The sequence below is a fragment of the Astatotilapia calliptera genome, chromosome 12 (genome assembly GCF_964374335.1).
Source record: "Astatotilapia calliptera chromosome 12, fAstCal68.1, whole genome shotgun sequence".
In the NCBI taxonomy this organism is placed as follows: Eukaryota; Metazoa; Chordata; class Actinopteri; order Cichliformes; family Cichlidae; genus Astatotilapia; species Astatotilapia calliptera.
In genome coordinates this window covers 4,617,400-4,638,450 of record NC_137433.1, presented here as the reverse complement: position 1 = coordinate 4,638,450, position 21,051 = coordinate 4,617,400, and the positions used below count along the sequence as shown (strand labels likewise).

The 21,051-nt window shown below is 43.2% G+C and overlaps 5 protein-coding genes across 8 annotated transcripts; 1 reads left to right on the top strand and 4 right to left on the bottom strand.

Moving 5' to 3' along the window:
* Nucleotides 1–80: 80 nt before the first annotated feature.
* Nucleotides 81–6,767, bottom strand: hps4 (HPS4 biogenesis of lysosomal organelles complex 3 subunit 2). 4 transcript variants are annotated; one of them, XR_013912415.1, is made up of 13 exons: nt 6,455–6,767; nt 6,101–6,191; nt 5,795–5,938; nt 5,589–5,696; nt 5,023–5,139; nt 4,639–4,733; nt 4,462–4,534; nt 2,702–2,826; nt 1,933–2,620; nt 1,688–1,814; nt 1,538–1,564; nt 1,251–1,362; nt 81–964 (listed from the first exon to the last, which is right to left on the bottom strand). XR_013912415.1 is itself a non-coding variant. In XM_080308739.1 (12 exons), exons 1-12 carry the CDS (start codon nt 6,484–6,486, stop codon nt 793–795), a joined length of 1,884 nt encoding a protein of 627 aa, XP_080164865.1. In that variant the 5' UTR covers nt 6,487–6,767; the 3' UTR covers nt 81–792. The 4 variants fall into 4 exon arrangements, 3 of the variants coding, with proteins under 3 accessions (XP_080164865.1, XP_026043485.2, XP_080164866.1); XM_080308739.1 differs by lacking the exon at nt 1,538–1,564; XM_026187700.2 differs by lacking the exon at nt 1,538–1,564 and having other exon boundaries at nt 1,933–2,596.
* A 1,585-nt stretch (nt 6,768–8,352) lies between these two features.
* Nucleotides 8,353–11,422, bottom strand: LOC113033673 (uncharacterized). Its single transcript, XM_026187703.2, has 7 exons — nt 11,117–11,422; nt 10,798–10,972; nt 10,626–10,696; nt 10,178–10,351; nt 10,007–10,104; nt 9,854–9,925; nt 8,353–9,766 (listed from the first exon to the last, which is right to left on the bottom strand). Exons 1-7 carry the CDS (start codon nt 11,130–11,132, stop codon nt 9,623–9,625), a joined length of 750 nt encoding a protein of 249 aa, XP_026043488.2. The 5' UTR covers nt 11,133–11,422; the 3' UTR covers nt 8,353–9,622.
* Nucleotides 11,423–12,486: 1,064 nt separating this feature from the next.
* Nucleotides 12,487–14,120, bottom strand: cox6a1 (cytochrome c oxidase subunit 6A1). Its single transcript, XM_026187704.2, has 3 exons — nt 13,914–14,120; nt 12,885–13,027; nt 12,487–12,782 (listed from the first exon to the last, which is right to left on the bottom strand). The coding sequence occupies exons 1-3, from the start codon at nt 14,056–14,058 to the stop codon at nt 12,696–12,698; spliced, it is 375 nt and encodes a 124-aa protein (XP_026043489.2). The 5' UTR covers nt 14,059–14,120; the 3' UTR covers nt 12,487–12,695.
* Nucleotides 14,121–15,246: 1,126 nt separating this feature from the next.
* On the top strand, nt 15,247–17,079 carry LOC113033627 (perlucin-like protein). The gene is made up of 7 exons (XM_026187611.2): nt 15,247–15,664; nt 15,743–15,826; nt 15,941–16,027; nt 16,130–16,180; nt 16,265–16,404; nt 16,496–16,611; nt 16,733–17,079. Exons 1-7 carry the CDS (start codon nt 15,595–15,597, stop codon nt 16,884–16,886), a joined length of 702 nt encoding a protein of 233 aa, XP_026043396.2. The 5' UTR covers nt 15,247–15,594; the 3' UTR covers nt 16,887–17,079.
* A 4-nt stretch (nt 17,080–17,083) lies between these two features.
* On the bottom strand, nt 17,084–18,713 carry pla2g1b (phospholipase A2, group IB (pancreas)). The gene is made up of 4 exons (XM_026187613.2): nt 18,566–18,713; nt 18,273–18,414; nt 17,369–17,502; nt 17,084–17,255 (listed from the first exon to the last, which is right to left on the bottom strand). Exons 1-4 carry the CDS (start codon nt 18,612–18,614, stop codon nt 17,137–17,139), a joined length of 444 nt encoding a protein of 147 aa, XP_026043398.1. The 5' UTR covers nt 18,615–18,713; the 3' UTR covers nt 17,084–17,136.
* Nucleotides 18,714–21,051: the final 2,338 nt, after the last annotated feature.

Here is a 21,051-nt window from a genome sequence, read left to right as displayed (position 1 = left end):
CACACTGAAGTCATAAGAAGGTCAGGCAACCCCAGCTGTTTTCAACAAGTTATGAGAAAAGTAACTCATAAGAGGCCAACTCAGAGCGGATCACATTTTATTTTAAAACACACAGAAGTTCATCACAGCAAACCTCTTCTCAGACAACCTTCGAATACACACATTTTGTGTAAATGGCAGCAATAAAGACAAATCACAGTCCTAATAGCCAAATATTTAAATAACACTTTTTGATTGCTGACATAGAGTTGATTATAAAATGCTTTAGAACTTCTAGACAAATAAGCCAATACAGGAGCAGCGAACAAGCACGTTTTTCTTCTCAAATGTGGGAGAGGATAACGATTCTGGCTTCAGTCTAAATGCATGAGTGAAAGCAACAGAAACATCTGCTGCAGACAGTTACATTTAGACAAAAAAAAAAAATAAAGTAACAAATAAAATTAGACTCATACAAGCATGGAAGTAAACATAACCTACTTTAACTAAGCTTTAACAAGCATCCACTGTCATAGCAAATTTATAGTTACAATATAAATTTAAAAAAACAGTTCTGCTGTGAATATGAGATCCACTAGGGTTTTACAGCACAGTGCCACAGTGTACGGTAATGTACAGCATGGGAACAAGTAAACCACAGCTGGAGGGCAGCAAAGAAGATGTAATCCTGTTGTAAAATTTCCTACAGCAGAGCTTTTTTTTTCCATTTTATTTTTTTAATGTTACTTACAGGGCAGTTCTTCTCCCAGTGAAATACATTTCCTCCTGAACGGGCGACCCGACGCTGCCCTGTCAGAGCAGGTTAACCCCGTGTTTCAGCAGTCTGTGCCGGGCCTTGCTGGGTAGCGAGAAAGCGCTGTCCTGGTGGTTCGGGATGCCCGAGTTCCTCAGCGAGCCTCCGTTCTGCTGGAAGTAAGTCTCCTGGGCCACGCTGCGGGTGCCATACACAGCTGTGCTGGCATTCCTGCCGACATAATGTCACGCAGATTTAAATTTCAAACCCGCTGTGCAACAAACAAACACACTAGAGAAGGCAAACAGTGTGGGAGGTTTTTACCAGTAAACATCAGCTGTCAGAGCGAGATCCACGCTAGTTAAGGGAAGGTTTAGGTTCAGACGGATGAACGTGATAAACTGTCAAATAATCCCCCCTCCCTTCTAACCTTTACTTGAGTAGAAGAAGAAGAAGAAATCCCCCTGCCCCCTCCACCCTCTCACACCAAAAGCTACTGCATCATTGCCATGCTGACCTGATAATAGCCTCCTGCAGAGTCTCAGTGTTACAGAAATGCGAGTGAAGAAGTGATGTGGCTCTGACAAAGGGTTGATCCCAGGCTCCCCCTGACCGGCCAGACAGGTTGGCTGCAGAGACACACAATAACAGAGGCACATTAACCTGGACAGGCATGCCTGCAGCTCAAAAGAATGCTGATCACAGTCCTTGAAATTAGCAGTTAGCTCATGCAAAGACAATCTACCAACCCTCCCCCCTCCTAGCCCCACTGCCCTGGGTAGAGATGCAGGGACTTATACTCACTTCAGCAGAAAAGTGAAAGTTGGAAAACTGGAAGAGACAGAATGTTTGGGAATATCAGATATGAAAAAAAGCTGAAAAGACAAGCGCAGGGAGTGCCGAATATTTAATGCAGGGAGACAGCTGATTAGATATTTAAGGGGCAGTTATTACTTGTGAGCGTGCTCTGAATGCAGTCGAAATGGGCAAAGGTGTAGGGCCCTGGACCTCCCGGGGCACCCGGAGAGATGGTCCTCAGATGGGCCTCCAGTCCATTGAGTGAAGCCAGGCTGCTGTGATACTGGAGACAGATCGACAATGCCACGTATCAGCATGACAAAGGCAAAAACAACGCACTCATTTGCTTGAATTTAAATTGAGCTGCAGTTTGCAGAGGAAAGACAAAACACAGCCCTCACCACTTCCTCCATAGAAGCGGCGTCACTCATGAAGTGAGGCTCCACCAGCAGAGCCAGCACCAAGCCCTTCACTCTGTGCATGTACAACGTCATGGGGATCAGCGCATTCTCCTCTGAGGCGTCAGAGAGACGATGAGGAGGAGGAAGAAGAGGTGGAGGATCGCTCTTCCCTGCCTTGTGGCCTGAAACACTCCCACGGGAGACTCTGCTGTCTTCCTCCACCACCTTATCATCGTGCGGCTGCTCATTTCCAGACTCGACCGCTTGAAACTCAAACACACCCCCAAAAGCTCCCTCCACTTCTCCTCCATTTAGATGGGAGTCTTCTTCAAACACGGAGCCGTCTCCTTCACTGCGAATCTGGCTGCGACCACCTGTGCTGTCGCGGGAGCGGCTCTCTTCCACCTCATCTTCAACAGTGTTTTCTCCATTTGAGAGAAACCTGAGCGACTGTGGAGATGGGTTGAGGGAATTGGCAGCGCTGTGGGACGAAGCCGGGCTGAACACATCGGAGTCTGACAAACGAGGGCTGAGGGACGCCTTCTGAGGAGGTTTGGATAAACTTGGATTTGACACCTGTGACTCAGGAGAAGGAGTGTCGGATAAAGTCCTTGACAGGCGGGTCTTCTTTGAGGGACCATCTCTTTGTGGCGTGGTAGGACAGCTGGAAGGTTTTAGAATGTCAGAACTGTGTAACAAAGGGATTCAAGCAGCTTGTTTAAATAAGCTTCATTGAATATCATCTGTAAAATAAATAAGGAGAAACCACCTGAAACCTTTGTCGACAGGAGCGGACTGCAGGTCCTGGAGTTCAGGCGCGGTCAGGAACACAGTTGTGGAGCTGACAGTACCGCTAAATGAGCTTGATGCACTTGTTCCATTAGGCCGCTGAGCCTACACAAAAAAACAAAAATATTATTATTATTTTTTGCTGCCTGTTATACAGCAGCAACACTTAAATGCAACAGGAGCAGCAGCACTCCTTACTTCGGTGTCTTTCTGCACAATGACAATAAAGGCTCTCTGAGCACCTCTGAGAGTGAGAGCTGCATCATCAGCCCACTTTAATTATCCACCAGCCCACATCCTCCCAGGGAATCTAACAGGTTTGCTAGCTTGTGAGAACACCTGGCACCACACTGCAATTCTGCCTGCGTCTTTGCATTAGCTGCTTATAGCTGAGCTACCCCGGGGTCACAGCAGCAGCATACAGGATGAATCACTGCGTGTGCTGAGATTAGTTGTCATGGTTTACTCCAGTTTTTCTGTTTTCTGTCATTTATAGGTTTTATTCTTTATTCTTCAACACAGCCTGAACTGTCTTAGACGAGCTTTCTTATACTTTTCTTTAAATAGTCTTCAGGAATAGCTCACCAGGCTGATTCACGGACAAGCTCTTCTTTTTGCCTTCTGTTCTGTCTGTCTGTCAAAACACTGCTTCAATAATGTTGATGTCCAGTCTCTGGAGTGGTCAGTCCATGACTGATGGTGTTCCACTGTGTCTTTTTTACCCCGGTTTAGGGCACTGGCTGTGTGTTTGGGATCATCATCATGCTGAAAAATGAAGCTGCTTCCAATAAAACACTTTTTGGCACAGTGGATGAAAATGATGGAACTCTACTGGGTTCATAACTCCATTAATTTTGACAAGATCTCAAAAACGACTGGTGGGAATGCAGTTCCAAACCATGACAGAGCCTCCGCTGTGTTTTATAGATGGTCACAGACACTCGGAGTGTCTTTGAAACAAAACTTTTACATTTGGAGATTTGGATTCATCACTCCATAAAACCTTTCTCCCCGTTTCCCTTCATTATTATTGGATTTTTCTCCCCTATTTCTTAAGTACATTGCTTTCAGATTCTATTAATCTGTTATAGATTAATAGGACACACTGCACACCATGTTGAGATACACCAAGTTTTCATCAGGCTGAAAATATGCCAACACTTAATATTCATTCATTTTTACAATGCATACAAGCTGCTGTTTCAAACTTAAACAATTTCTTGATTGTTTATAGCCCGTCCACGAGTGACGTTCTGCACTTTAACAGCAGGCCAAAGTTATGCTGTATTTTTTGTTACATTTTAGACATTATTAAAGATTGCCTGCGTCTTAGAGAAACAAATATATAGAGTCAGTGGAGACGTGGAAATATTATGCGTTTATAGACCTATCACATCAAAGAGAGTGACCCTGGATGAAGAATAAGTTATTCTCTGACTTCTAAAGTATGGCTTTTGCAGCTTGCTCAAATAAAGAAATTTGTCACAAAACACTAACTGCACAGTGCATCAATCAAGCATGGTGTCCTCACAGCAGAGGGACCTGCGAAGTACCCTTGAGCTTCCATCCCCTAATTATGTGTATGCGTGTGAATGGGGGAGGGGGCTGGTGCGTCTCGTCTTTTCAGGCTGCTTTACTTACGTTAACTTTTCATTATATCTACGATTTTACTACTGCTGATCTGAAGAAAAAAGAAAAAAAAAAGTTGAGGAAACCTCTGGACAGATGTTGAAGTCCTACCTTGGTGTATGTTTCACTCTCGTGAATCATGACCTTCATTGTGAGCCCTGGAGACATCTGTGTGCTGACAACTCTTTGAAGCAGATCACAAAAAAATACATTAAAAAAAATTTCTGATTTCAGAAGCTGACATTTAAAAGAAGAAGTCGTGGCCGTTCTCTTCAAACGCGAGCTCACCTTCCTCTGAACAGAATACATCCAGCTAACACTAGAGGGCAGCGCTGACAGGCCTGAAGAATGAGGGCCGCTTTGAGCAGGAGAAGAGGGTCAACCTGAGGAAATGAATCCGATGAAATGTTACCTGCAGCTCATGCAGAAATAAACAATAAAAAAAATGATTTTGCTTTTATATTATCATCTACTGAGCAAATCTCCAGCGTGTGCCCACTGTATTGTTTACATGTATCCTGGAGGCACACTAAATAAGCAGAAATGAACCGCTGATGGTTTGTCGAGCCATGCTGAGGTCTTACTCAACACCACAAGATGTTGTTATATATTCTGCCTTCTGAGTGGCGGCAGGCTAAAAGCAGAACCCCACGTGTGACCTTTAGTACTTACGTTAGTCGAGTCGATGGTCTTCAAACAGCTGAAGATGTGACTAAGCTCTGAGGATCCTGACTGCAGGTGAGAGAGGTACCTCGCCCACTGGGCTGCCAGGGTTTCCTGACTGTTGAGCTGCCAAGCAAAGGTCAAACTCGATGACAATGAGCATTTGGGGATTTTATTCAGACAGGTGGCAAATTAAAGGAAATTCAAACATAAAGGTGGCAGACCACTGTTTAACGGCACGGCCCGAAATGTCTCACATGGGCCGAGATTGCTCGCCTGCCACAGCGTGTGATTCACCTTGTTGTCATAGTCAGTGCTACGGATGAAGCACAGGGAGGCTCCTCAGAGAAGAGACCAGACATGAAGTTTGCACTGACCCTTCACACTAAGTCCACCCAAAACCATTTCAATAAAAAGCCCCACAGTGTTGCTGAAAGCCACACACATAAAGGTTTTTTTGCCCCTTTAACTTGTCACTGGTTGTGCTGTCAGACATCTTGATCTTTTTGTGACGGCTGATGTAAATGTTTCTTAAACCTACGTAGAACAAAGCAGAAGTATTTGTGCAGCTGCACCTGATAGCTCTGGCGGACAGGGCCGTTGTAGAAACAGAAGAGGTCTATCAGCTGGTCCAGGAACTCAGACACGCTGACAGTAGGGACATCCACCGAGCAGCCCAGCGCCTGGGGGAGAAAAGAAAACACATCCCCAGAATAACCATTAGGGAAGCCTGAAATATCACAAGAGGTTGCTGCTGGACCACCAGTAGAGCCCCACTCACCCAGAAGAAGTCGTCTTTCATGCGGATGGCGAACTTGTTGCGCCGCAGCCTGAGCGTGCGCGCTGGAGAGGAGGAGAGCTCGGAGACGCAGCGGCCCACGCCGGCGAGCTGCCCACACAGCAGCTCCTGTTTGTCTAGTGGGGTCTGACAGAGACATGTGATGCTTTCACAGACTTCTCTGAAATCAAGCTAAGAACATACGCACACAAATACAAGTGCTGGGAGATTGTTATCATCTTCGACACACTCCCTAACACACACACACACACTAGACGTGCAGCTTGCAGCACTTTGTGTCAGCCAGACCTCTTCAGGGTAGAAGTAGCAGATTCCGTCTCTTGTAGGATCAGCCTCTCCTCTGACCTTGGATCCATCATATAGGAAGAAATAGTTACACCTGCAGAAGTAAACACACACGAGTGGCTAAATGTGTCATTTAAGAAATAAAGAAGCAAGAAAAGACACATTTCAACCACGCAGTAGTAATACTGTGCTGGAAGCAAGCATCTAATTAACTTTGTGCATAAAGATATGTGTTTGGTTTGCTATAATAATGTAGTAGCTCACTATCAGCTAAGTAGCAAAGCCGTGTATGTTTATGGTCCATCCTGCATGCTGTAGCTGGTGTCTGTAGTAAAGGTGGCTCTCAGCGGATCTTACATTCTTGAATCTGGCTGCAGAAGCTCAGCCATGACCGACGCGAAGCCCCCAGGAGCCCCTCAGTATCTTGTATCCATCCGCCCGAGCAGGCTGCAGATGCACTCTGACACACACACACAACTACTAAAACACAAAAAGTGGAACTGATGTTTTATCCGCGAATTCTGATCTTAGTAATCGCCTGTCACGCCGCAGACGGTCCGCTGTTTGCCGCAGATCACTCAAAACACGGCCACGGAGCGTGTTTTCACGCCATGTTTACGTTTCGCTCGCCGTAAGTTTTAATTACTTCCACACAGAGAAAATATCGCCACTTGAGGAATGCAGGGCAGTCACACGCAGTGGAAATCATGTGAAAGGACGGCGAGCTCACAGGGACAAACTAGTGCGCCATTACGCTGCACATTACTAGAAAGGTGAAGACGAGAGTGTGTGAGGATTACTCACTGCTGGTTGGCGGATTGCCTCTTAGTGTCACATTGATTATGATCCCAGTGTCGGTGCTTTTACGTGAAATTGTTGTGAAAAGTGTCACTTTCTTCTTATTTTGTTTGTTTGTTTTGTAAAACCATCATGGCGTTTTCAGACAACGTGCTTCTTAAACATCTTTGAATGTATGAATCCTGCACAGTCAAATGTGTCTATTTTAAGCCATTTTTTATTGGAAATGAACAGGATTTATGAAGGGCTAAAATCAAGTAATGATCAGCATTGCAAGCCTGGTTGCTCCTACTCCATATTTACAGTCTGTCCAGTTCTTTTTTGACACTTAAAACATCTTTATAGAAATGTGATATTTGTTTCCATGTTGGCCAGATCTCTCTTTAAAGAGACATTTTTTTAGTCTCAGTAAATAGTCCCTTTACCAAAACTTGATTGCAGCTTCTACTTTGTGACAGGGCCGTTCTTTCTGCCTCGGAATGACTTGATATCATTCATGAGAGTTATGTTTGAGGTGTTTTTGACAGATTATAGCCCAAGAAGTCATTTACAACTGTTTAAATTACTCTTTGATTTATGTGGAAACGGATGCTTTAGGTAGAACTTTTAAAAAAGACGAAGAAATCACATCCACACAAAACTAATGTTCTGTTTTTATTGTATTTTATTTTTAAATTAAACCGGTGGCACATTACATGGACCGTTTCTGTGTATTGCTCCATAAGACTTCGACAACAACCGATCATAAGCCTGGAAACGTGAGATGCCCGCGTGCTCTTCATCCTGGGAAAGGCAGTGCCAGAGGCTTTTGGCAGGAAAGGTGACCTCCAGCAGCTCCACTCTCGCGCACGGTGTTAAAGGTCGAGCGTGGATTTAAAACTGCGCAATAAGAACGCATTTGTAACGAGCCCCTCTCAGCATCACGCGTGTTTCCACTGGGACTGGATCGGAAAATTTTGAAACGCTCTACATCTTACAGCCGCTTTGACTTCACATTTTCCTCCGCAGAGCCATCGCACATCCGTTTCTCCGCTCTTGATTAATGATGGCTACCATTCGTGGGCCGTGAACGCGCACCGCTAGCCAGCCCATGGCTGCAGGAAAGCGCGATGACACTGGACTCAGCTGCTTATCAGGTGACAGAGTGAGACGTTTAAGCATGCAGCTGTTCAAAAGGAGGGACCCGAGTTTAATATTTTTGGCGAGGAAGCGCTGTTTTCACTCTCAGTCCAGCCCAGACATTTTGATTTAGTGTCCAAGCCTCCTGAGGACGTGCAGCTGCTGGGCAATGTCCACGCCTAACGGCGAACTCTGGACCCACAAACAGGCGCGCAGTGCACTGTGGGAGTCCAAGGACACACCTGTCTCTGTATAAAAGTCTTCACAACCCATTCTCCGGCACACCGGACTCAACAGCCATGATATGAAGTAGTAATAGTTACACTAAGCAGACACACTTTTACCAAAATTAATATTTAATCAACATAATGATTAACAGTTGACTTTTTTCTACTCTGAACCTCATGATTTTTACATCACTCTTTGGAGATAAATGTCAGAGAGTTAGAGCTGTTCATAGACAACGAGCAGACAACGATTCTTATAAACTGCGAAGTTTATGCGTTTGAAAATCACGTGACCCAGCGGCCTGTTTATTAGGAGGCCTCCAGCAGTGACAGAACAGTTAGCACCAATTTTCTGCGTGCTGGTGATTAAAAACAAAGAGTCAGCTTTGCTGTAGAAGGTTTCCAACTGAGCAAAGTGACTCAGATGTATCTGCATGGCAGCCATGATAAGAGCTGGTGAAATTCCTTGGACGCTAAAGATGCTTAGATGCTTCCTATCCTTTAGCAGAGGATAGGCTGGAGCGTCCTGTATTAAAAAACCAACATGACTGAGAAATGACGCAAGTCATCACATAATCTCCCGCGCTGAGCTTCGTTTAGGCAACCGCAAGAAAATGATGAACTGTTACAAATCTGTCATGTCATGAAGATGTCTCCTTGTGTGAGACACTGTGTGGTTTAATGAAGTATCTCTATAAATAACCACAACTGGCCGGAATAAAATCATCAAAACAGAACGAGGGTTCTGGTGGAACACCGACTGCATTAGCTGCATCTGCTTAGCAACGGCATCCATTAATGTGACTTCAGAGAAAGGTTAATAAAAGTGGATCAGCAAGAACTCTCTGTCACATCTTTCCTGGACCTCAGGATGTTTTCCAAGGAGCTTGAGAATTTCAATTTAAAATTTTAAGCATAAGATTTGGACCAGTTGTCACAAATACATATAAAAGGCCCTAAAAGTCTCTTCTGACATTAAAGCCATCTGTTGTTGCATTCGTTCATTTAAACCTGCTGTGGTAGAGTACAGTGAACATGGTGCTCTCACAGGCTCCACTTACATGCTACTGTGAACCCTCAAGCAGCCATGCTGCCTTCCATCAGTGCGCTTTAAACACTCTCGTGGTCTGAGAATTGGTGTACGGCAGCATCAGCACCGTTGCATAAGTTGTGTGATGCAATATTGCAAAAAAAAAGGGTAGTGACATGTATCATTACAACCCTGACCAGCATGTAAGAGATTATGCTGCCTACAGCTGCAGCCAACTACAACCTAAACACACCTCTGTGAGCGTGCCGGGGTAAAAGGCAACATGTCATTTCAACAAATTCTTGTTTTTCCACATAAAAGGATAGAAGTACTTTTGTTTTTTCCTTGCAATCACATCAGTTGCTTGTCAAGTAATAAGATTTCTTTCTCCAGCTTCCTCATTTTAAGTGCTCTGTAAGCCATCTCTTGGTCCCGGTTCTCAATCTCCTTCTTGAGGTAGGAGCAGTAGAGAGACCTGAGGTTTTCTGTCTGCTTCTGTGAATCAGATTACACAAAACATGCGCTCTTGTTGCATTCGTTTCTTCTCATTAGCACAGGACAGCTGTGACAAATGGACCTCACCTCTCCGCTTCTGCCACCAGCTGTAGCCCCGGCCGCGTTAGCGCCCTCCTGCAAGCTGCTGCCGTGAACGTCCTGTTAAAAAGAGCAATCCAGTCTTCACGCCAAGTACTCACAGGCAAAAGCTCCAGGAGATGCACGCGCAGCAGTACTCACCCCTTCAAACTGAGTGTCACTAATGTCCGTCTCGTCGCTGCTGAGGCTCTCTGGTTCAGTCTTTGTTATGGGCAGCAGCAGGACAGGGTGGCCCGACACTGCAGCAGCAAAGAAACATTTAAATAAGCCAATGTGGAAACTTTTGCAGGGATGCTCGTGAATTTCACCTACCGCTCATGAAAGAGCTGTCAGACACAGCTGCTGGTTCAATACAGGCGCCTCCAGGGAGAACCTCCACCCTCAGCCCATTGTCTTTGTGATGCAGCACGTCATCCTCACCCGAGTTCAGAGACGGGGTCGCCGAGCCGCCCTCGTTTCTCATCATTGCAACCCTTTTCCTTTTTGCTGCACAGGGACAGATTTGACAGGTACGTAACACACCTGGACTTTACCGACTCTGAGCCAGTGCAGGAAGAGAAACACTGAATGTTATACAGCTCCGTCATGCTAGTGCATGTATGTGCATAAAGCATTTTAATGATGCGGAGAGTTCATAAGCTCAAAGATCATAAACTCATTCATTTAGACTTAATGATTTGCAGAAAACCACAAAGAAAAACCTCTTTTACGAAGCAACTGCTGACTCGCTGAGATCAAAACTAAGACAAAGTGCTTGCACCTGTTTGCACAATGTTCTTGTGTTTGACTTTTACTTGCTGCCATGTCCTTTTGTAGCCACTGTCTGAGACCCTGTGAAGCAGGAAAAATAAAGATGATGTGTCAGTAGGGTCTATATTCAATAATTTGAATATAGGTCAATCACACTCACACGAGTGAATAAATGTCCTTACGCATTTATTTTATCAGCAATTCTCTGCCAGGCTTCCTCTCTGAGTTTAGAGGCACTGGTGGTGTTGGATTTAGCTGTTAGTATCTCTCTCTCCTCTTCATACAACTTCAGAATGAGCTCCTGCTCTTTGGAGCTGAAAAAATGCGCCCTCTCCTGTTTCCTCATTATCTGAAAATCTGTTTTAAAATAACACAGAAATATAAATGTACTATAAATGTGCACGAATGAGAGTCAAAAACCACGTGATGATTGTTGTTGGTTTTGATTGTTTTTTGGGGGTTTTGTTACAGTTTGTGTGATCTTGCACAAAGTCTCCTCACCTCCGTCTGCGTTCATGGATTTCGATCCGGGTTTCTGCGTGCGACTGATCTTCCCTTTGTGGAGGAGCGGGGACGCGCAGTTATCCGAGATGTTTCAATGCTAGATTTAGTAATCAAATCGTAACCCGCGGTCGCGAGACGGAGTAAAGCCGAGCTTGATCGATGCCACGGTTAGTTACGGCACGAGTCCCATCATCAGTTAGCCTCGAAAAAACCAGAAGCGGGCAAAGGTAAACGGTGTCATTGAGCTGTCTATCAGCGAGCTTTGTTAACCCTGGATTTTCTAATTCGGCTTAAAGCGCGTTCACGTGAAAGAGGTGGAGTCTGTAACAAAGAGCGAGTCACGTGCGCGAATCATCACATCATCACTGATAACGTTAATGGTTGTTGGGTCGGGACAAGCTTACGGAGCTGGTTTATAGACACTGGTGACCTGTGGAAAACGTAGGAGTCATGTCGGGTTTGGGGGGGTAGCCACAGACTGAACGGGCACAAGCCTGACCCAGATTTTACTGAGTGAGACAAAGAAAAGGGTTTTTTCTTTTATGTGTAACAGAGGAAGACAGGTGTGAACAATACACAAGAGCTGCTTCAGCGCTGGAGTTGCAGGCACTCCCTCAGCAAGACATCAAAGCTTTTACTGGGGAAAGAACACTCGTTACTGCCAGCTCCTCTATTAGGACTTCTCAGTGTCTGCTATGAACAGGGTCTATTAAGATTTTGTGTATGATCTAAAAGAAAAAACAAACGATATTAAACAATGATGGCTGCATAGTGTAGTGATTCACGTGACCGTGACCATGAAATCAACATGCTCTGCTACCTGTCGTGACTAAGGCAGCCGATGAGAGTAGCTTTATATTGAAGAATGATAATTATTTACAAACTGTAACTCCTGTGCTTTGTGAGTATGCTTTTTCAATAAAACTGCTGTTAGTAATTAGAAATTGGATCCAAACCTCTCACAAAAAAGGTTAAAATCTGGCCAGAACAGGCCGTCTCTGTGACAGGACTGTTTCATGGATACCGACTGGTCACTGTTTGAGAGCAAGAATGTAGAGGAACATACTGAGACTGGGCTGTTCTATTTCACTTTTTGCACTGGCAACATTATTGTCACAAAATACCGCCAGCTTTTCCCCAGCCAGGATGAGTGACGTGCGGCTCCTCCTCAGAGTCTGCAACAGCACCTACAGGCCAAAGGACAAGGTGCAGTATTCCAGTGCCAGAGCAAACCCAAAGCAGGGCATTGGAACTGCCAAGGACATGTACAGGGTAAACAAACAACAGCCCAACTGGGTAATTCTACTTATTTTCTAACTGGAAATAAAATGGGTCAAACTGCATGGATACATACAAGAAACATGAAGTGAGGTAATAGAAGTTACTTTATTTATGTTAAGTCAGACATTTTGTATAATGGTCCAGAACAAAGGAGCTATTGGTTCAGGTGCCCTGTGTTAAGAGCACAGAGGTAAAACGATTAAAGAGGAAAGAGTAAACTGTGAATAGGAGTGTGGTCCAATAACAACTGCTTAACAAGGACTGATCCCATCTGTGACATCTGGAGGTTTGTTTTTTACTCATGTCCCTCATAGCCATCAGGAAGAGGATTCACATGTGGGTTGTGGAAAAGACTTTTGTTGCCATCACCCCAGGGGAAACGCTAATGGGAGAGGAAGCATAAGAAAAACATAATTAAGTCAAAAATAATGTTGTTGTTTTTTTAAAGGCAGCACTTAAAATTACAAGTCTCATGAAGTCAGACCTTGCTGCGAATGCGGAGATGGGTGTAGGGGACAAACTCTGGTTGCTCATGGCTGTGGTGCTGCTCCTTCAAGAATGTGTTCAACATGCAAACTCCAACACCTGGAAGGGCAACCACGAAGGTGAGGATCTTCCAGGTCTTACCTGGGGATAAGAAATCAGAATTATTTAACTAACAAGTAACAATAGAAAGAAGAGCGAAAGAGAAGTAAAATGATAACAATGTGCTGACATCTGACACTGTTAGATCATATGAACGCCCCTGAGACAGTCGACAGAGCATGCCCTTGACCAGAACTAAATCCAAGAAATACAACCAGTTTAACTCACTAAAAGACAGTTACATTCAAATCTGGTCCAAAAATACACCATATAAAAAGGCCCCACTGGATGCATGTTGTTACTTTCAGCTGTAAGATTTCTGATAAGATTCTGTAAGATATGACCTCACTTAGTGAATAGTTAGACACGGTTTAAAGTCTCTCTTTTAAAAGACTGTCAATGCGAAATGCAAAATTAACTGTGCATTTATACAAGAACAGTTCAACTTCCTTGCATCTCCACAATTATTCAACTCAAGTCAATTCAGTTCAAAGCTGTCCTTTTCCTTCCTGCTCAAAACGCATGCCTATCCTCTCTTTATCTTAACACTGGTCTGCCTTTCTCGTGTTGAAATAAATACTTCCTTTACAAGCTGTCGGTCATAACGATTATCAGGTGTCTTTGTGACTATCCTTTCATCTTTTGTTGCACTTTAGCTCGTAAGACATGCTGTTCGTCACACTGCTCCACTTTTAAATCATATTAACTAACAGACTGCGCTGCTGTGAGACACAGACAACAACAAATGCAAGAAAATCACAAGTTTCGGGGGGCAGCGACTACGTGCTCTCCTCTCAAGGATGCATTGCTACTGCTAATGCTAACGCTAGCTAGCTCAGCAAGGTCACTGGATCTAACATAACAGGTCGTCTTAAAGCCAAAACAAATTAAATGCAACCACTTGTGTAAAATAGAGCGTTATAATTACCTGACTGCTCGCCGTGTCCGGCAGCGGCAGAGAGCTGACGCCGGGTTTGGGTCAAAGAAGACCTCAGCAACACTTGAGAGAAACGTCCAAAGGCCGCCATTTTCCTTTCTGGCTGACGAATAGACCGGAAGAGGTTTGTACACATGCGTGACGTAAAGGCCAGACAACTGTGAGCTCTGCTGTGTCACCAAGCGGCGAGATGGAGAACTGCAGCCTGCATTTCACATTAATACAACACAGCTGTAACCGTGATCTGTTTTCTCTGATTTCATGTGATGTGAGGTTTTCTATATGTATCATTCGTATATATTTAATCCCTATAATATCCTGAATATTTATAATTGGGCTATTTGTATTTATTAAAGGTATTTCTCATATTTTGTAACTTTGTAAAATATTGTTATATATAATTTAGTTCAGCCTCCCCTCAGTTTCTGTATATTGTATATTGAATGCAAAATTCAATTCAATTCAATTCAATTTTATTTATATAGCGCCAAATCACAACAACAGTCGCCTCAAGGCGCTACAATAATACATACAGAGAAAAATTCAACAATCAAATGACCCCCTATGAGCAAGCACTTTGGCGACAGTGGGAAGGAAAAACTCCCTTTTAACAGGAAGAAACCTCCGGCAGAACCAGGCTCAGGGAGGGGCGGCCATCTGCTGCGACCGGTTGGGGTGAGAGAAGGAAGACAGGATAAAAGACATGCTGTGGAAGAGAGACAGAGATTAATAACAAGTGTGATTCAATGCAGAGAGGTCTGTTAATACATAGTGAGTGAGAAAGGTGAAAGGAAAGGAAAAACTCAATGCATCATGGTAGTCCCCCAGCAGTCTATGTGCAGCAATTTATGTAGCATGCAATACAGTTTATATGGAGGGAAAAAATATTTCTAATGATCCTGAAAGTCACCTCTATTCTTCAGCACAGCCTGAACTGTCTTAAGCAAGCTTTCTTCTAATTTCTTTAAGTAGTCTGTCACGCTGCTCCAGTAATGTTTGGGATCCTTTCCACATGGTATTGCATGGTGGATCAAAATCTGATTGTACTTTTCTGTGTTTATAATTCACTCAAATTTGATTAGATCCCCAACACCACTGTAGCTAGTTTTTTTTTTTTGACTTTCATTTTTTTTTGTTACAGCCCCTAAATTCTCTCAACTTCACCCCAAGAGAATGATTCATGAACCTTAAATAACTATAACACATTATAGTGCCTGGAATGTGTTTCTCTTTAAACAGGGGAGGATTTTGTGGGGTTGCATGGTCAGAGTCCAGATACGCAGATACTCTGGCTGATCAAGGTGAGTGATAAGTTTTATTGGTTGGGATTGTTTGCTCTTGATATGGCTTTGCAGGCTTAGACTAGTGCATGACACAGGGGGTTATAAATGTAATCATCTAAATATCAATAAATACAACAAGTATTTACATAATTTAAATTTACAATAACTCAAATTTTAGCTGTACACCTTTGAAAGTGTTTGCTTTTAGACTATTAAAAGACCAGCGTCTATTTATTGAACCATTAATAGTTAACATAATATGAGGCCTAAAAACAAACAAGAACCATTTGGTTAACCTCTTGTAGTCTGATCATGTCTCTAGACTGAATCCTGGTAACTGCGCTTTAAGTACTTATGCACACATTTGCATCAGCTGATTTCTTTCAGCAATGGAGCTTCAGTATCACCAGGTTGGATCTTTGGATAGAAGCTCTGTCCATGAAAACACCACAAAGACAGGTAACATTTTCACGTCACTTCATTTTAATCAAGTAGTTTCCAGTAGTTTCCAGTGATTTGGTTGGTTACTGTTTGTAGGTATGAAGAGGATTGTGATTTTTGTGCTCTATGGCCTGCTGGTGCTGCTGTTGTTGATTCTGCTGCTGGTAACTGGGATCAAATGTACGACTATAGTCCACAGTGACCACAGTCAAGTAAAGCTGGTTCATTCATATATTATTATATAACTGTAAAGGAATGTAACCTTTTTCTTTCTATCATTCCTTTATCTTAAAGTTTCACAGTTAAGCAGGGAAATCACAGATCTCAAACAGTATCTTGGGAAAACGAACCATGGAGGAACAACATCAGCTCTCAGTTTAGGTTAAAAAACAAAATGATATCTGGTTTGAATATGTGCACACATAAACCTTTTAGTCCTCTTCACAATCTTGCGCTGTCATTTTGTGGTTTTCCACATTTAAGGCGAGATGACAGTTCACAGTGACGCCTTAGAGGAGCTCACCCCAGTTAGAGGTATTAAACTGCATGCTTTTAAATCATTTATATCAGATTTTATTTCTTTTTACAGTCAACATATGCTAATCGTTATCATAATAGGTACATGCAGCGAAGGCTGGGTGTCTTACCAGAGTAGCTGTTACCTGGTATCCATCACCAGTATAACCTGGAGCAAAGCAGAGGAGCAGTGCAAAGCACACGGAGGACACCTGCTGGTTCTGAACACTGCGGAGGAATTGGTGAGCTCCTTATCACATCAGCTTGCTGTGAACATGCCAGTTAAGAAGCACACATAGTCTTAAACAAAGGTTTTTTTTTAATCACTTCTAGGACTACATTTCCAGAATTGTTCCAATCAAGTATATCTATTGGATCGGACTCGTGGAACGACATCACGAGGGACAGTGGAGCTGGGTGGACGGAACTGACTACAGGTCAACCCCAACGTAAGAGAAATGTAACAAAAAAAAGTAAAGACAGATGAGTGGGAGGAACAAATCGAGGCAGAAGGAAGTCATCACTGTGTGTGGCATCATTATTTCTCCTCCCTCTTCTGATTGTGTTCAGTTTCTGGGATGAAGGTCAGCCAGACGACTGGGAATACAGAGAGAATGGAGAGGACTGCGGGCAGCTTCATCCGCCTGAAAGACGTGAACGCAGGTTGTGGAATGATGCCGACTGTAACATCACGTACCGCTACATCTGTGAGAAAAGGGCATGAGGAACAGGGGAACGCCCTGAGATGACAACCCCGCCCCTCCCTCGCCAGCAAGGCCGACCCTGCATGGCAGGCAGGAGTCCAGAATGATGGAAAAGATGTTACTGGTGCTGATGTGTCACAGAAATAGATGAAACGTGCATGTATGTCTTTAAGTCTTTTCTTGGACAATAAATAAATAGCTATGGAAACAATAGCACTTCTATTCATTTACTGATGTTTTATTTTTTCAAATGATGATGCCCTCTTCAGCTCACTGGCAGCGGTCACTCGGGATGTCAGCATTTTCCTCACTGTAACCAGCCTCACTGAAGCACATGGCTGCATTCCTGTCACACTCGCAGATAAATTTCTCACACGGATCGTTGTCATCTACAAGGGGAAAGGCAGAGAAGACGGTTGAGTGTTTGCTGTACACAGTAAGAGAAAATCTAGCTGTAGACAAGGTTGATCGATAGTACACTGCTGTTGTTGTTAACACTCACCCAGGCAGGTGATAGTTTTGCTGGCCTTGTCACAGTTATAGCTGTATATTTCAGTGTAGGGGTTGTCCAGGATGGCCCAGCAGTCATCGTGCTGCATGGCATCACTGTAGCACTGGTCGTGGACCTGACAGCACCTACAACAAACACAGACCATTAAAGCAACCCTTTTAAATTTACTAATTTTCTTTATCTATATCTATCTGTGTCTATAACAAGCAAAAAGCAAACATTAAAAAATATGTCTGTAACAGTGCGGCTCAGTCCATGGAGACATTTTTAACGCCTTGAGTTCACTAATCAATTTTATCTAATGAGCTTTTAATTAATAAAACAAAAAGAGATAATAAAGCAAAGTTGCACAAGAAACGCTTTTCACTGAACACTGTAAATTCTAGCTAAATTCCATTAATGCAATAGATTTAATTTACACATACAACTGAATGGCTTTTCTGAGGAAACAGTTACTGTGAGCACAAAGGCTCATGGGACTGTTAATGTTCAAATAATGAATTAAGTAGTTTTGTGGTCCTCATGTGGTTTCTACTGTTTGTGTGGCTGAGAAAAGACAAGTTTAACTCGTGTCTGCCATGACCAAGATTAGAGTGAATAAAGATTTCCAGCCTGTGTTCAGCTAAGTAATAATCATGCAGTTGTGCAGTTTGTGGGAAATCTCCTCACATGTGATATTAACACTGCAGAAAAACACTCTTGGGTTTAATGACATTTTTTTTGATACATCCACTTGGATTACATAAACTATTTGCTATTCCTGCTAAGTTTGTTTAAATACTTTGTGCGATACACCGTATAACTCACAGTGACTGTGGGAGACTCAGAGGTGGATATCTCACTGGGGGACAGAACGTGGCAGGCAGCATGAGCAGTACGACTCCAGCAATCTTACCTGTCAAGCTCATCAACAGGTGTGCCAGAGCCTCCCAGCCCGCAGTAGCAGCCGTAATCAGCGTAGTCCAGCGCTGGCCAGCTATCGGGTACCGTGCACAGGATCATGGACCTGAACTGCCACAGAGCTCGATAACCCAGCACTACGAGACCCAACAGAGACATGTAGCAGGTTCACATCCCAGAACTGTCTGGCATTGCATCAGGCAAAATCAAAACTCAAGCCTCTTGGGAGATTTTCTGATATCAGTTTCACTGAAAGAGAGCTGTCATGACAAATACTTTTAAACTTACGAGCTGGGAGGCCGAAGAGCACAATGAGCAGAGAATGACTCAGATGCATTTTACTGGAGAAGTGTCTCAATGGTCTTTGGGGTAAAGCTGTTGCTTTATATTGACCGTCCAACTGAGAGGCGGTCCTGCTTTGACCAGCTGCTGGGACTCATCCAGTCCCTTATTTAATACCTTATACAACGTATATGGATCCACATGTATTGTAAATAAGCAACAGGTGCATACACAATCACATGCATATAAGAGCAAGCACAAACACATTAATGCTTTTTATATTTGGTTGATTTTTTTTTCTGTTGTGTAAAGTTTAATTTCCTTTGATCTTATATGCACACCGAACACAAGCAAGGTGCAACCGAAGGTCATGAGAGCTGTGCCAAATGTTAGCTATTTACACAGGTGCATGTTCAAGTTTTAATTTGACTCCAGGTAATCCAAACCCAAGGGAGCACAGAGTAAGCAGAAAATGTAGAAATACATTATAGACCACGTTATTCAGGAAAATTTTAAAAAAAGAAGCCCAAATAGGGTAATTGGGTAACTTTATAACAATGTCAGGCTGTTAAGCATTAGTAGGATATTAGTAAGGTATTGGTGCAGTATTGGTAAGTGCTTAATTCACCATTCCTCCTCCTTAGTGTGTGATAATTATCCGTCTGTTGCTGTTACACCGTGTACAGCAGTCACTGTTACCACATCACTTCTAGTATCATACATTGCCTGGAAATTAGGCTAAGAATGACAGAGATGATTTTTTTCCTGAACATTCACGAGGAATCATTTCCACAACTGGACGACTCGTGCTGAGTTATGGAGCACATAATAGGTTACTAGTGGAGTCCATGAGAAGATAAATGCTGTCTTTTTAGGAGTCATGTTGGAGACAGGAAATGGAAATGCTTGTTGTCTTTTTATTGCTTCTGCTCAGAGAAACACTCAAGTATATGTAGCTTTAGTATACATGCAGCAGTTTTGTTCAAAATAAGAGAGCATAACATGAAAACACAGAAGGCCACATATCTCAAAGTTTCTATGAGTGAATACAGTTGTTTTACTGGTGCAACAGAGCAAAGCCTAACAGCAACGGTCCTATTGAACAGTTGTATCCTGGTGTAACTTAACTGTCATGGCTCTGCTGGTGGTTCTCTTTATTAATGATGCTTTTAAGACTGCTGCTTTTTGTGAGTCTCCCAGAGATCATTTTTGTGTCTTCTTTGATCCACTCTTTGGGTCTTTGTGAAGCAAGGCTGTTTACAGCAGTTACGGTCACAGCACGGACACAGACAGCCTAAATAGGCTCAGCAGTGTTGCCTGTCACAGTCACCAGCAGGTGTGCTAAAGCCTCCAGGCCTGGAGTACCAGTCATTGCTCACTGAATCAAATAAGAGCTACATTACAGAGCAGTCACATTTTAGCATGTAATGTCTCCAGAATGTTTTCAAGATTTCCAAGATGTCAAAGATGTTGATTAAAAAATGCAGAGGTCTTTAAAGAGTAGAGGGATGTTATTTCTTGGACATTTGGGGAATTTCAAAAAAGTTAGGGTTAGGGCTGGGTCTCCAGCTCCCTCAGCACAGGGAGGCTGTTATACTGCCTCCCTGTGGTCACTTACAATAGTTACTGTGCAGCAGTAACACAGTGCAAGAAGAATGAATTTATAGAAAATAATTCAAGCAGATTAAGAGAAGCTTTGGGGGATTATCTTAATGCGCATTGAGGTTCTGGCATGTTACTTATGTCAGGTTTCCACAAATATTTGCTGACCTTTTTTTTTTTTTTTTTTTTTTTTGGCCTGTCCCGTTTGGCTCTTTTGCCATCAGAATTGTTGTCTAAAGGCAAAGAAAGATGCCCAACGGATTTACTTTACCAAATTGACCATCCCAGCCTTGCCGTAATGGTCCATTTGATTCACCTTTTATTGTTTATTTTATTTTCACTTGCTTAATACGGGACAGACTTGACTGGGGGAAAGAAGGGGAGAAAGAAAGAGGGAAAGAGAAACAGCTGAGAAGAGGGACGGGGGAGAAGGGCAAAAAAAACAAACAAACAGAATGAGCAGGAAAAAAAAAGAGAAAAAGAAATAAAAAAAATGCATATATCAATCACCTGGATCACCTGTTGAGAAAGAAAAAAGAAAACAAGCAGAAGAGAACAAGAGTAATAGAATAAACAGCATCACAATGATATATGGGAATATGACAGTAAATACTAAATATTAAACATTATTGTGCAGCACATAAGATCAACAGAACACAGTGTGCTTTGAGGTAGGAGCCAAAAAGGGTGTAGTTTGTGTGTGTGATCACCCATGTGTACACCTGTGAGCATGGACGCGCTTGTTTTTTTTAAAAGGTTCCTTCATGTAATGATCTGCTAGAGGGTGTGGGGGGGCCACAGCCCCGTCCTCCAGGGCATGAAGCAGGTATGGAGGAGATCAAAACTCCAGACATATTTGCTGACCTTTAAACACACTCCTAAACCTTGTG

Excerpts from the sequence above, each read along its gene's own strand:
- hps4 (XM_080308739.1), bottom strand. The coding sequence starts at position 6,486 with ATGGCTGAGCTTCTGCAGCCAGATTCAAGAAT. Across the intron at positions 1,815-1,932 it reads CCGCTTCTATGGAGGAAGTG|TATCACAGCAGCCTGGCTTC; the intron begins GTGAGGGCTGTG and ends ATCTGTCTCCAG. Across the intron at positions 965-1,250 it reads CTGCAGGAGGCTATTATCAG|GAATGCCAGCACAGCTGTGT; the intron begins GTCAGCATGGCA and ends TTATGTCGGCAG.
- LOC113033673 (XM_026187703.2), bottom strand. Across the intron at positions 10,697-10,797 it reads ATTGCTGATAAAATAAATGC|GGTCTCAGACAGTGGCTACA; the intron begins GTAAGGACATTT and ends CCTGCTTCACAG. Across the intron at positions 9,767-9,853 it reads CTGGTGGCAGAAGCGGAGAG|AAGCAGACAGAAAACCTCAG; the intron begins GTGAGGTCCATT and ends TCTGATTCACAG.
- pla2g1b (XM_026187613.2), bottom strand. The coding sequence starts at position 18,614 with ATGCATCTGAGTCATTCTCTGCTCATTGTGCTCTTCGGCCTCCCAGCT. Across the intron at positions 18,415-18,565 it reads GCTCTTCGGCCTCCCAGCTC|TGCTGGGTTATCGAGCTCTG; the intron begins GTAAGTTTAAAA and ends TGGGTCTCGTAG. Across the intron at positions 17,256-17,368 it reads CAAAACTATCACCTGCCTGG|ATGACAACGATCCGTGTGAG; the intron begins GTGAGTGTTAAC and ends TTCCCCTTGTAG.
- LOC113033627 (XM_026187611.2), top strand. The coding sequence starts at position 15,595 with ATGGAGCTTCAGTATCACCAGGTTGGATCTTTGGATAGAAGCTCTGTC. Across the intron at positions 15,827-15,940 it reads GCTGGTAACTGGGATCAAAT|TTTCACAGTTAAGCAGGGAA; the intron begins GTACGACTATAG and ends TTTATCTTAAAG. Across the intron at positions 16,028-16,129 it reads AACATCAGCTCTCAGTTTAG|GCGAGATGACAGTTCACAGT; the intron begins GTTAAAAAACAA and ends TCCACATTTAAG.
- cox6a1 (XM_026187704.2), bottom strand. The coding sequence starts at position 14,058 with ATGTGTACAAACCTCTTCCGGTCTATTCGTCAGCCAGAAAGGAAAATG. Across the intron at positions 13,028-13,913 it reads CGGACACGGCGAGCAGTCAG|GTAAGACCTGGAAGATCCTC; the intron begins GTAATTATAACG and ends TCTTATCCCCAG. Across the intron at positions 12,783-12,884 it reads ATCTCCGCATTCGCAGCAAG|CGTTTCCCCTGGGGTGATGG; the intron begins GTCTGACTTCAT and ends CTCTCCCATTAG.